Source organism: Mus caroli, unplaced genomic scaffold, assembly GCF_978045245.1.
Source record: "Mus caroli unplaced genomic scaffold, Mus_caroli_1 scaffold_7, whole genome shotgun sequence".
Classification (NCBI taxonomy): domain Eukaryota; kingdom Metazoa; phylum Chordata; class Mammalia; order Rodentia; family Muridae; genus Mus; species Mus caroli.
In genome coordinates, this window is record NW_028227262.1 from 146055717 (window position 1) to 146069761 (window position 14045).

The 14045-nt window shown below is 44.2% G+C and overlaps 1 protein-coding gene and 1 pseudogene across 1 annotated transcript; both read right to left on the reverse strand.

Moving 5' to 3' along the window:
• Positions 1-3242: 3242 nt before the first annotated feature.
• On the reverse strand, positions 3243-5349 carry LOC110287966 (zinc finger protein 384-like; annotated as a pseudogene).
• A 3748-nt stretch (positions 5350-9097) lies between these two features.
• LOC110287965 (disks large homolog 5-like) lies at positions 9098-10930 on the reverse strand. Its single transcript, XM_021154440.2, has 3 exons — positions 10797-10930; positions 9967-10168; positions 9098-9241 (listed from the first exon to the last, which is right to left on the reverse strand). Exons 1-3 carry the CDS (start codon positions 10880-10882, stop codon positions 9098-9100), a joined length of 432 nt encoding a protein of 143 aa, XP_021010099.2. The 5' UTR covers positions 10883-10930.
• Between the last annotated feature and the right edge of the window lie 3115 nt (positions 10931-14045).

The window sequence follows — 14045 nt, forward strand, 5'->3', positions numbered from 1 at the left end:
ATTTGGGGTGAATTAAGCATGGGTTAACTAAAGGACAATGATACCTGGAGCCTTTTGGCTGGCTGGGGAAACCAAATTGTTGAGCTCCAAGTTCAGTTATGCAGTCTCTCAAAAACTAAGGTGGAGAATGACTGTGAAAGACATCCAGCTTTGGCTTCTGTACCCCACGTGTGTATATACACACAAGCACATGCATACACTTATACATGAACATGTATTCACACACACACACACACACACACACACACACACACACACACACACACACACACACACAGTTCCCAAAATAGTCTCAAAGAGTTTCACTAAGGAATTCTACACTACCAAAAAACCTAGATAACTCTAGCTATTCTATCAATTCCCCAGTCATATTATCCCCAGCTCCTCAGCAAAACACCTGTGGCAGCCTTTACTGCACCCCTGTTTCCATCTCTTATGACTCCCTCACACCTTCCCCTTCTAACCTCCCAACACTTGCTTTGTCCCAGAGCCTACCACACCAGCAGGCACCCCCTGCAAACCCAAGGGCCACTCCTGCCATGGCAGCAAGTAAGCTGACATCAAAGCCACACCTCTCCTTCTGCTTTTCTGGATCCAATATCTTCAGTCTTATCCCCAGATCTGTAGCAAACAAATGAACAACCAACAAGCACAACAAAACAACATCAACAAAGACAACAAACCTGACAGTCTCCCTTTCCTCTTTGACTCCAACCCCAAGGGATTACAAAGATCTTTTCCTCCAACCTTCCTTCTCCCAACTCATCCCAGTATCCTAACCTTCAACACCAGTCCACATCTCCATGGATCCCACAGACACCTTGCACTCTTAACCTCCTTCTCTCCACTTGTTGCTTTATGCCAACCCCAACATCTGTCAGAATTCCTTGTTAATTCACATAGCACTCCTGACAGGGAAGCAGGCAGACTATCTGTAGATCTTCCCCCTCTTTTTCTGTTCCTCTAGATCCAATTTCCTAGTCTTAGCTCCAACACTAAGTAATGACCTCTCTTCACCACTTTCCCCATTTCCAAAGAGATGAAATAAGTAGATCCCTGTTGAGCACTGTGCTTTAACCCCTCCTCTGACACCTAGCCTATCCCCATTCCTACGTGTCACTTCCTCATACACAGAAACACATTTTACCTGGAAACTTCTATGCCTACAAGATCAGGTCCAAAGAAAATTTCCTGCCAGGCAACACACAGCTATGTTGCCTGTAATTTTCAAAAGCATGCTTCTCTTTGCATGGTCTCCTTGCACTGTGCCAAGGCCACTCACGATTTAGCTCCCAGATCACGCTGGCTCCGTTTCCATCCCAATCTTGCCCACTCCTCCTGAGAACTCCTGAAGCTACCTCTTGTATTCCACAGATCAACTATCATGGCTGGCTCTGCAGACCGCCAATGACCACCCAGTCTCACTCAATTCCTATTTCAGTACAGACATAGCCCAGCCATCTGTCACTAAAGAAAAAGGGAAACTCCATCATGAAAAATAAGGCCAAATAAATTCACAACCATTAAGCCAGTTCTAGAGAAAACAATTGAAAGAAGCCATCAGACTTAAAAAGAAAAAAAAAATTGTGTCGATTTGCATTCTTCTACATGCTGACTGCCAGTTAAACCAGCACTATTTGTTGAAAAGACTGTCTGTATTCCACTGGATGGTTTTAGCTCTTTTGTCAAAAATCAAGTGACCATAGGAGTGTAGGTTCATTTCTGGGTCTTCAGTTCTATTCCATTGATCTACCTGCCTGTCCTTGTACCAGTACCATCCAGTTTTTATTATGATTCCTCTGTAGTAAAGCTTGAGGTCAGGGATGGTGATTCTTCCAGAAGTTCTTATATTGTTGAGAATAGTTTCTATTATCCTGGGTTTTTGTGTTATTCCTGATGAATTTGCAAATTGCTCTTTCTTTTTCTTTTCCTTTTTCAACACTAAGTTTGAATTTATATCTATATAATGGTGTAAAAACACTCCTTAGTTTGTACATAAGTTTTTCATTTTTAAATTGCTTTATAACAACTGTATACTTCCTGATTATTTTAATATTTTCTGAAATCTTCCATGATTAGAAAAATTAAAAGGCAAAACAAAATTAAAATGCCATGGCCAGAGGACAAGTTGGAGAAAAAAAAATAAGTAACATAAAACATCAACATGAAAATTCTCAGAGATAATGCATTTATAAACACAGAAATGGTTACAGCAAAGATGGCAGTGATGAACAGGCTATGTCCAGCATCTGACCCTAGGAAGGCAAAGTCCAGTGCTGTGTTGGCCCTGAATTCTCTCTTCTCTGCAGAAGCCCAGATGGTATTGCAATGAAAACAGCTAACATAACTCCCAGAGCTCAATTGGACTCGAGAGTAAGACTGAGTATATAGACCCTTGGTTGGCAGAAAATGTAGGAGGCTGTAAGGAAAAATCATAACTCACACTCTTAAGCCACCCTTGTCACCTGGGAATCTCTGGCACCTTGGAGACCATGAGTCAGCTATTGTCCTCTTACAAATAAAAAGGTATATTCACCACCCAATGTGAAGTGAGACCATGGAAGGGGAAGAAAATGTCTCACAGGGGTCAGGCCACATGCAAAATCTGTTCTTTTACAGGTAAGCATAGAACAGAATGCTGGTGACATCTAGAGCTTCCTGCTCTGTTATCTGGGAGGGTCACCCGCTAGTCTTCTATCAGCTCCAACTTTGAGGATGAAGAGGGAAAAAGGTAAGCACCCTTACACTGGACAAGATATGAGGTCACAGTGGATCCTTCTCTCAAGCAACAAGCCCCAGTTTTAAAAGCTTTCCCTGATGGACTGTGGATAACACTATCAGCTCAGGATTCCTTGGCCAATCAGGAGCAGCTGAGATTAAGGATGGTTATCCTGCAAAGAAAAGCCATGCCTGAGACCCAAGGAGCTGGAGACAGAACTTGTCAAGGAAGAAGAGAACTTTTCTATCAAGAAGAGTTGACAAGGGCATGCATGGTGGCTCACGTCTTTAATCCCAGCAATTGGGAGGCAGAGGCAGACAAATTTCTGAGTTCGAGGCCAGCCTGGTCTACAGAGTGAGTTCCAGGACAGCCAGGACTACACAGAGAAACCCTGTCTCAAAATAAATAAATAAATAAATAAATAAATAAATAAATAAATAAATAAATAAATAAATAAATAAGAAGAGTTGACAAAAGAGGGACCAGGCTTCTCCTCTTTTCCCATGAATGGCAGTACATATCTCTAAGAGCTGGCTAGGTGCTCCACCTGGTTGGTGCTGGTTCTGGTGGTGACAGTGAGGCAAATGTGCATATGATGCTCTGCAGGCTTATAGGGGATCAGGTCAAAGGGACACTGGGATGGAGGGGTCAGGTTTCTGTCCCCACCACTCCCTCCTTAGGGAGCTGCCCCAGGAGACTGGAAGTGTGGTTGTGGAGGTGGCTGCTGCTGCTGCTGCCTCTGCTGCCTCTGCTGCCTCTGCTGCCTCTGCTGCCTCTGCTGCTGCTGCTGCCTCTGCTGCCTCTGCTGCTGCTGCTGCCTCTGCTACCTCTGCTGCTGCTGCTGTGATGTTTGCGAAGCTTGGGCCTGGGCCTGGGCTTGAGCTTGAGCCTGGGCCAATGCTGCTGCTGCCACTGCCTCTTGCATTTGTTGTTGAAGATCAGGAGGGTTGTGTTTGCAAAAGTTTCATAAGGTATGTTTCTGATGTATATGCCTGACTACAGACTGTGCCAGTATAAACCCTGGTGTGTTTCACTGTGTGTGTAGATAAGTGAGTTGCATCTGTATATGTTTGGTGACAGTTGTGGCACTTGAAGGATTTATCTTTGTTGTGCTGCCATCTGTGAGACTGCAGTTTGGAGATTTATATGAAAGCCTTCTCACTGCCCGAGTGTGCACATTTGTATGGTCTGTTACTCACCAGTATGGATTCAGGTGTGCTAATGCAGATGTGAGAGCTGGCAGAAGGATTTGGATTTCTCACCAAAGTTACAACTATAGGGCTTAGCCCCTGAGTGAATAAGGATTAGTGGATAAGGGCCAGGGAGGAGATGTTGGCAAAGGTCTTGGAGCAGTGTAGGGGCTTGGTCACAGTGTGTGACTGGGAGTGGATCTGCATGTCTGACTTTGAGTAGAAGGTCAGTGAGCACATCCTACACCCAGGGTCACACCACAAGTTCGTGGTGGAGATGGGAATTGAATCCATGTGCCCAAGGCTCTGTCCATTTCCTGTGCCTCAGGTACATTTGCTCCTGTAGGTCTTACCATCTTTGTGATGGTCATCATCATCCCCAGGGGCAAGTATGTAAGGGTCCTTCGTCTCAGGAAGCCCTGATTCCAGCATTTGCTTCTTCGTCTTGCAGCCCTGAGGAGGCTTAGGAGGAGCCACAGTGCCACCTCCACTACCACCTCCACCTCCTTCCTCAGTTAGGGTTGATGCTACCTTCTTGGAGAGGTCAGGGACCACCTGTAGGGTTTGGGAGACAGGGGAAGAGCTGAGACAATCATGGGAGCTGAAATAGGGAAAGTCTGAGCTGCTGAGGCTATGGTCACAAGAGAGTCTGACGGGGATGTGATTACCAAACCGGGACGGTCAGACATGAGTCCAGTAGATGGTACAAGAACCACTGTGATATTCTGTATAACAGATGTGTGTGTGGTCAGCCCTCTGTGTGTTTGTGTGTGTATGTGAATGTCTCCTGAGAGGCTCTGCCAGTGCCTGACAAATACAGTGGTGGTTGCTCTCAGCCAACCATTAGACTGAGCAAAACACCCCAATGGAGGAGCTAGAAAAAGGACCCAAGGAGCTGACTTTGTTTTCAGCCCCATAGGAGGAACAGCAATATGACCTAGCCAGTACTCCTCAGAGCTCCCAAAGACTAAACCACCAACCAGAGTACACATGGTGGGATTCCTGGCTCCAGCTGCATATGTAGTAGATGATGGCTTTGTTAGTCATCAATGGTAGGAGAGGCCCTGTGAAGGCTCTATGCCCTAGTGTTGGGGAATACCCAGGCTAGGAAGCCAGAGTGGAATGGTTGGTGAGCAGGGAGAGGTGGGAGGAGATAGGGAATTTTCAGAGAGGAGACCAGGAAAGGGGATAATGCTTGAAATGTAAATTAAAAATATCTAATAAAAAAAGAAAAATAGATAAATTTCTTGCTAGCAAGAGGGATTCATTTTCCCAATCAAGCTTAGGAAGCTAATTTCAATTCTAAATTTTACAGAAGTGCCTAATCTACATTGTCATCATATATGGCAGGTAAAAGATCTGCTCTAAAATTGAAAATAAAGGATACTGAAGCAAGATCCTGAACACAGAACTAGCAGTGGTAACATCAGAGCTCTGCATTCATGACTGTCAGCCTAGGAGAATGAGTATGCACAGGTCAGGCACTGTCCTGAGATTTCTCCACTCAACTGGATTGATCCTGTCCACCTAATACAGCACAGGCACTGGAAGGACAAAAGTCAACTGCAGGAGGTGTAGGGATGCCTCACAGGTTAGAGCATCTGATACTCTCTAGAAGACCCACATGGTGCCTAACTATCATCTCCAGGAATGGTTGATATTCCTTCTTCTGGCCTCTGAGGGAACTGCCCTCAGGAGGAGCCCCATACTGTAGGACACTCAGTAGGAAAAACACCCATTCACGTAAATGATAAAAATAAGTCTAATCAGCAACAAAAAAAAGATAGCAAGTTTATGATCAACTACAACAGCATCTATTAAAAGCTACTTCCCAGCATGACTTGGAAGGTCATTATATCTGCTGTATGGTTGTCACTGATGCTGTATTGTAAGCAAAACTGAGGCACATGGCTCTGGCCTTCCTGATTTATTTTATATTCTTTTGTGAATGTTTTTTATTTCCTCAGCAGCTTTAGAATAATGACTGTTGTGATGGTTTGTATATTCTTGGACCAGGGAGTGACACCATTTGGGGGTGTGGCCTTGTTGGAATAGGTGTAACCTGGTTGGAGTAGGAGTGTCACTGTGGGTGTGGGCTTAAGACTCTCACCCCAGTTGCCTGGAAGTCAGTTTTCCACTAGCAGCCTTTGGATGAAGAAGACATAGAACTCTCAGCTCCTCCTGTACCATACCTGCCTGGATACTGCCATGCTCCCACCTTGATGATAATAGACTGAACCTCTGAACCTGTAAGCCAGCCCTAATTAAATGTTGTTTTTTACAAGACTTGCCTTGGTCATGGTGTCTGTTCACAGCAGTAAAACCCTAACTAAGACCGAATTTGGTACCAGGAGTGGGGTATTGCTGTGATAGGCCTGACCATGCTTTTATTTGAAAGAATGTGGATTTTGGGACTTTGGATTTGGAAAGCAGTGGAATGCTTTAAATGGGGCTTAATGGGTCATCCTAGTAGGAATATGGAAGACTTTGTTGCTGGGAGTGATTTGAACTGTGTTGACCTGGTCCAAGAGATTTCAAAGGAGAAGAATTTCAGAATGTGGCATAAAGACTGGTTTTGTGGTATTTGGGTGAAGAATGTGGCTACTTTTTGCCCTTGTCTGAAAAGTTTGCCTGAGGCTAAGGTGAAGAGACTTGGATTAATTGCACTGACAAAAGATGTTTAAAAAAAAAAAAAAAAAAAAAAAAAAACAGCAGATACTTTGTTCTCTGGTTAAGTCTTATGAAGAGAAGTTTGAACAAGCATAGCAAGCTTAGAAAGGAAAAATATAAAATATATGGTTCAAGTATTAAAGGAGTATCAGGAAGTGAAATGGAGCAAAATCTTGTGTTCTAGGAGATAAAAGATTAAGGGAGTAGGACCTTGGGGCAAGATCCTACCCAGCTAACTTTAGATCCAGGTATGGTGATACACACCTTTAATCACAGGAGACAGGCATGCTGATCTCCACATTCAAGGACAATCTAAAGAGAAAGATCCAGGAGAGCTAAGCTTAGGCAGTGAAGGAGTTGGAAAACAGAAAGCCAGTGACAATGTAATAGTACAAGGAGATCATGTTCTAGTTCCTGCAAGCAGCAGAACTCAGCAGCTTCAGCCATGTGGCTCTGGTTCTAGAGTTAAGAATGGAAGGAACTACTGGGAAAATTGATGCTGGTTAGCTGGAGCTAAGGAATTAGCAGTGATTAAGAAGAGACCAGCATCACTGAGGTGAAATCTTCTAGAAATTGTTTTCTGGGAGCACAAAGAAGCTGTGTTCCAGAGATACCCAAGGTTGTACCTCATGCTGCAGCTGGACTTGGTAATGTGTAAGAGTCACTCAGGTGGTACTGCTTGTGAAGGAATGAAGGGATCATGGAGAGAAGCTGAGGCTTAGCACTGTGAGAGACCAGAAATGACCACTGGAGAAGGTTAAGCTTCAGCTGTAGTTGATGGCCCAGTACTGAAGGGGTCATGCAAAGGATTTGAGGCTTGGTACCATGAAGAGAGCCTATGAGAGGCTATTGGTGAAGCCTAGTTGGAGTGGAACACCCCAGTGTATTGGAGATGTCAATACCATGGGATGATCACCAAGAACAGCAGCCGTAGTGGAGTGGATCAACCTGAGCTTAGAGTGCTACAGAGGGAAGAGCTAGAAAAGTGATGCCAGCCCTTAGGAGGAGTCCAAAAAATCAAGTGGAATCCCAGACACTGAAACAAGAAACTGTAACATTGAAATTGCCTTGGAGACTCAAAGATGTTAAAGATGCCAGAGCCATGGGATACATGCTGAGGAAAGCTGCTAACAGGGAGTGGAACCAGCCCAGGAGAAAGCAGTTTGTTGCAGTCAACAAAGATGAAAAAGGAGTGGAGATCTGAAGATTGCTTTGACATCAGCCATGGAGATGCAAAGTTTGGAGTTTACCCAGCTGGTTTCTTGCCTTTTTTAGGGATTATAGTTAATTAAGTTGAATGAATCTCAGAAGAGATCTTGAACTTTGGACTTTTAACATTGTTGCGACTGCTATAGACTATGAGGACTTTGAAAGTTGGACTAAATGCATTTTCCGTTATGCTATGTTTAAGTATGGCCCCCATAGACTCATGTTTTTGAACAAATCTATGGGGACCAGGGAGTGGAATGTGATGGTTTGTATATCCTTGGACCAGGGAATGGCACCATCTGAAGGGGTGGCCTTGTTGGAATAGGTGTGACCTGGTTGGAATGGGTGTGTCACTGTGGGTGTGGGCATAAGATCCTCATCCTAGTTGCCTGGAAGTCAGTCTTCCACTAGCAGCCTTTGGATGAAGACATAGAACTCTCAGCTCCTCCTGCGCCATGCCTGCCTGGATACTGCCATGCTCCCACCTTGATGATAATGGACTGAACCTCTGAACCTGTAAGCCAGTCCCAATTAAATGTTGTTTTTTATAAGACTTGCCTTGGTCATGGTGTCTGTTCACAGCAGTAAAACCCTAATTAAGACAACTGTATATTACTCAATATCTGTTACACAGAGTCATGAATGAATGTGTGCTACAGAGTACTATATGCTAGGAGTAAGAGAATTCATGACAGCACAGATACAGTATGGCAGTGATTACATCATAAAGTTTGTGTCCGTGAGGTAAGTGACATTAACCACACACAAAATATCATTGCCTTGTATACACCTAGGTGGCTATGACTTTACTATGTAGCCCTGGCTGCCTGGAACTTACAGAGATCCATCTCTGGCTGTGAATTCTAGGTCTACAGCAAAGGATAGAACACCTGAATAAGGAAGATGGTCTCAAGAGTCACTACTTGCAAATCAATTTTTGTTCATAAGAAATAGAATTTTTTTAAAAAGCAGGTTTTAAAAGTTCAATTAATATAAAGTTAAAAGAAAAAACAAACAATGAAAAACAAGAACAAGAACATATAACTTCTCAATAACATAGCAACAACTCAAAGAACAAAAAACCAAGACTTCAAACAAAACTCTTAACATAAAATTATTGTTCAGCTGCTTTCTCTTTCTGCATATTTAAGCAGCACAGACCTACAGCCTGTTACTCCTCTTGGACACTTGGTGGCAGTGCAATAACCTCAGTTTTCTGTCAAGGGGAGTTGTCTGAAGAGAAAAGGGAATAACACCCTGAATCAACCATGACTTCCTAGTTAGGGCCTATTCACCCTAAGGAAATGAACTATATGGAAGAAGATTTATCCAAGGAAGATTGTGGATGCTGGGGATGGTGCTCAGCAGGGGGCTCTTGGGGTGGCAACTCATTCTGCAGGATGCTCTCTTCTTGGGCTGTGGCCAATCTCAGCTCTCTTGCAGTTTCTGAGACCTGCAAGAGGAAGGCAGTTACTAAGACACAGGCTTGGTGGGGATAGGCATGGCAGCTGTCAGGCTGCTGCCTCCCACCACCTGAACTGTAGTTGACGGTCAACATTAATATTTTCACTGAAATTATGGATGCTAAATCTGCAGACAGAGCAAAGTATTCAACAACAGTCACAAAACAATGGAGTGACAAAGATCAACTCAGGCTTCTATCAGTTCCAACCAAGAACATGGCAAAGGAAGAGACCTCAATGGATTACAAAAAGAAAGGAGAAGACCAGAAGACCACATGCCACCCAGATCAATGATAATGAGAAGCACTCATTTGACATTTGTACTGGGCTCTAATCCCGCCAAGATGCATGTACCTGGGATGTCACATGACCTCTGCATGTCTCTGGGTCTAAGGACCCAGAACTCACTCAAAGCTCTGCATAGCATTCCACCTATCATGAGGACATGCAAGAATGTGATATGTTATCAACTGTCACCCTTAGTGGACTACAGATTAAAGCAGAGTACACTTGCCAGTGGCAGCAGTATCTCACAAGAGGCTAATTCAGTGTCTCACAAGAGGCTAACTTCCCAGAATACTTGTGTGAAGACAGAGCAATGAACAGCTACATTCCATGAGGTGGATGGCTGCTTGGGAGTTTGGATCAGAAAGGTCGTGGGTGGAAGCAAAGATGGATCTAATGTGCAAATGGTATCAGACAGTCATAGGCTGACTGAATTGTTTGTCCCTATCTGATGTTCTTGAGTCTCAAGGTTGCTGGTCTTCTCCTGTTCATCTTTACCAACCAGGTTCAAGTCCACCAAATATTGATGAATGATGGCCCAATCAGCCTGAACTTTCTTGCTCTCCTGCTTCAGTATCATCAACTTCTTCTTTATAAGATTCTTCTCCATCAGGAGCCAGCTGTGCAGGTTACTGGAAACACACTCTGTATAGTAAGATCCTGCAGCCTCTTTCTCCCATTTCTACTTACAGGTCCCATTAACCAGACCTGCATCCTGGTTCCCATGAAGACCTAATAACATCCATCTCAATACATCCATGACAACTGTACAAACAGCAAATAGCCATTTTAAGGAAGGAGAAAATTTTGCTGCAGTCCAAACACCAAAAAGGGTCCATGTTTCTCCAAAAGAAAGAGGGATCTCCATCTACCCATGACAGCCCATGCATTGGGGCAATACCAATTAGTAGGGTGCAAGTACAATCAGGGTAGGTCAGTAGAACCAAAGAGGGCATTTTATCCTTGTGTTACATCTCACTCAGCTCTGTAAAACCCTGCCTAGCCTCAGAGGCCCAATACTGCATAATAACCCTCTCATGGTCTGAATCACTTTCCTATCTGGAGGCTCCTGAGGATGCCTGGACAACACCAGGAGGGGTATCTTAGAGACTTAGGAAAACTGAGTCCAAAACATCTAAGGCACAGTGTTGGCTAAAAACCAGAAGGTATAGAATCAGACCTGCAGACTCACCAGTCCAGAAACAAAGGAAGGTAGAAATGGCCATTTCCCAAGTGGTGGCCTCCCTGACAAGAACTTACTGATAGAAATTTATCTCCTTCTTGAGTTCCTGGTTGTTCTCTCGGGCCTCAATGTTTTCCATCTCTAAGTTATGCAGAAATGACATAACCTCCTTCTCCTTCAACTTCAATTTTTCATAGAGCAAATTTTGCCTGTGGTAGGTCCTGGCCCCAGTGTAGGCAGCCGCACGCCCAAAAGATGGTGCTGACCTTGCGTAGGTGCCAGCCCAATCTGGCGCCAGCCCCTCTGGAGCAGGTGTTACATATCAAAGGGCCGAAAGACTGATGAATCCCAGGAGGACACATAGCTCTCCCCAGTGCTGGGGTGGATATAAGCAGTCCTCCCGGGGTTTCCGGAGTTCCCCCGTAGCATGGAGGGGTTCCTGAAATAAAGAAAGGCTGTTGAGAAGAATCCGACCGTGTTACATCTTTTCTTGCTGGACAAGGTGGGCGCAACAAAGTGGTGGCCCGTACTGGGGAATGGAGGATATCATGGATTCAGAACTCTTCAGCTGAGGAACGGCGGTACCGGTAAATCTCCCAAAATTGATCCCTGGTTAAAAGGAGGGATATGATTCTCTTGCCCGTAGACCCAGTGTGGGTAGCTCTTAGTGTTTTTGTTTTGTTTTTTGTAATTTCTGGCCTCTGCTTTTGGGTGATAGGAGCAGTTAAGGCAGGTCAGAAAATTTTTATGGAACAAGAAAGTATGTCAGAGGAAGATAGGAAACATATAAGTAAAAGAAAGAAAAGGGGCGAAAAAGAGAGAGAAAAGGAAAAGGGAGGAAAGGAAAATTCAAAAGGAAAAGGAAATAATGAGAAAGGAAAGGAAATAGCAAAAGGATATCCCTCATTAAAAAACTTAAGAATAAGTTCAGCAAGTTCTGACTCCAGTGACTCAGAGCTTGATAAAGATGAGGAAGCTGACCTAGAAGAGGCAGCTCGGTATGAGAGGGATAGGTATGAAAAAAGGGGGGTCAGCTGGCAAAGGAGTAAAGTGCTGACTGCTCCACCTCTTAACCCTGAGTATACAGGAAAAAAGGAATCCACAAAAGCTGGTAAACAAGGTACCTCATTGTGCCCAGAGGTTTGGAAGGAAGCTGAACTGACTTTCCCTGTATTCTTAGATGGCCAGGGACAACGGTATCATGAGCCAATAGATTTTAAAACTATTAAGCAGCTGGCTGAGTCAGTCTGTACCTATGGGGTGAGTGCAGCTTTTGTAGTTGCACAGGTCGAGGCGCTTGCTAGATATTGCCTCACCCTGGGGGACTGGAATAATATTGCTCGGGCTTGTTTGTCATCCAGACAGTGTTTAGATTGGAAGTCCTTGTCCTATGAATATGCAAACAATCAGGCAGCAACAAATTTAGCCACAGGACAAGATCCTCAGAGACATTGGGATGCAGACATGCTTCTAGGTTTAGGAAGTTTTGCTTTAGATCAAACAAATTATCCTGAAGCAGTCTATGCCCAAATAAATGAGGTAGCTACCAAAGCATGGAAGGCATTGCTGAACAAAGGCGCAGTCTCAGGCAATCTTACGAAAATCTTGCAGGGTCCCACAGAATCATTTTCAGACTTTGCAGCATGCCTCATTGAAGCAGCCTCTAGAATTTTTGGAGACCCAGATATAGCTATGCCTTTAGTAAAACAGCTAGTGTATGAGCAATGCACTAAGGAGTGTAGAGCAGCTATTACACCCTATAAACATAAAGGTTTAGAAGTTTGGATGAAGGTTTGCAGAGAACTAGGGGGCCTGTTAACCAATGCAGGCCTGGCGGCAGCTGTGATACAATTGGATAGATCTGATGATACTTGTTATAAATGTGGCCAGAGAGGACATTTTAGAAGACAATGCCCTGAAAATGAGAAAAAGGACTCCATTAGATAAACCTAGACAGCCAGGAATATGCCATAAATGTAGAAAAGGAAAACATTGGGCTAATGAGTGCAGATCAACAAAGGACATAGAAGGCCGACCATTACAAGCAGGATATAATGGCACTAGGCCAAAAAACGGACAGCGGGGCCCACGTTCCCAGGGCCCTCAAATATATGGGGCTCTTCAGAAAGACCAGACGAGACCTTGGCCGTCTCTCCGTCGTCCGAGAGACCACGGAGAGCCACTACTGGCTCCGCAGGATTGGACCTCCACTCCACCACCAGACTCGTATTAACCCCACAGATGGGGGTACAGCCCATAGATACAGATTTTAAAGGCCCCCTTCCCAAAGATACTGTAGGACTATTGCTTGGCCGTTCATCTTCTGCTTTAAATGGATTACAAATTACTCCTGGAGTGATTGATCCAGATTATATGGGGGTTGTGAAAATCTTAGTGGCCTCCCCCAGTGGTATTTCAGCTATCTCTCCAGGAGATAGAATTGCTCAATTATTACTATTGCCAAGTTTGCATAAACATTTTCCAGCAAATAATAAAATAAGAGGAGAGAGTGGACTAGGTTCTACAGGTTCTCGGTTCACTTTCTTATCAATGGAATTAGGAGATCGTCCCATCTTAACTTTAGAGGTTGAAGGACGATCCTTTCTGGGGTTGCTAGACACAGGTGCAGATCGCAGTATTATCTCCGCTCATGATTGGCCACCAAAATGGCCTTTGCAAACATCATCTCAAAGCCTCCGCGGTCTAGGTTATAAGACTGCTCCCCTTATAAGTGCTAAGGAATTGACTTGGAAACATGAGGAAGGTAAGTCAGGGAAATTTTTTCCTTATATTGTGGATATTCCTGTGACCCTATGGGGTAGGGATGTCTTAACCCAAATGGATCTTATACTAACTAATGAGTATTCCCCACAGGCCCGAGATATTATGTCTAATATGGGCTACACCCCAGGAAAAGGATTAGGAAAGTCATTACAAGGCAGGACTAGGTCAGTGCCCGCAAAGTTCAAACAAGATAGAAAGGGACTGGGTTTTTCCTAGGGGCCGTTGAGGGTGGTATACCCATTACTTGGAAAACAGAGGAGCCTGTATGGGTTCCTCAATGGCCTCTTTCCTCTGAGAAATTAGTAGCTGCCAGAGAATTAGTAGAGGAACAATTGAAATTAGGACATATTCAACCTTCCCAATCACCTTGGAATACACCCATATTCGTGATTAAGAAAAAAATCAGACAAATGGAGGTTCCTGCATGATCTTCGAGCCATTAATAATCAAATGCAGATTATGGGCCCCATACAGAGGGGTCTGCCCCTACTTTCTAGTTTGCCCAAAGAGTGGCCTATTTTAATCATTAATATTAAAGATTG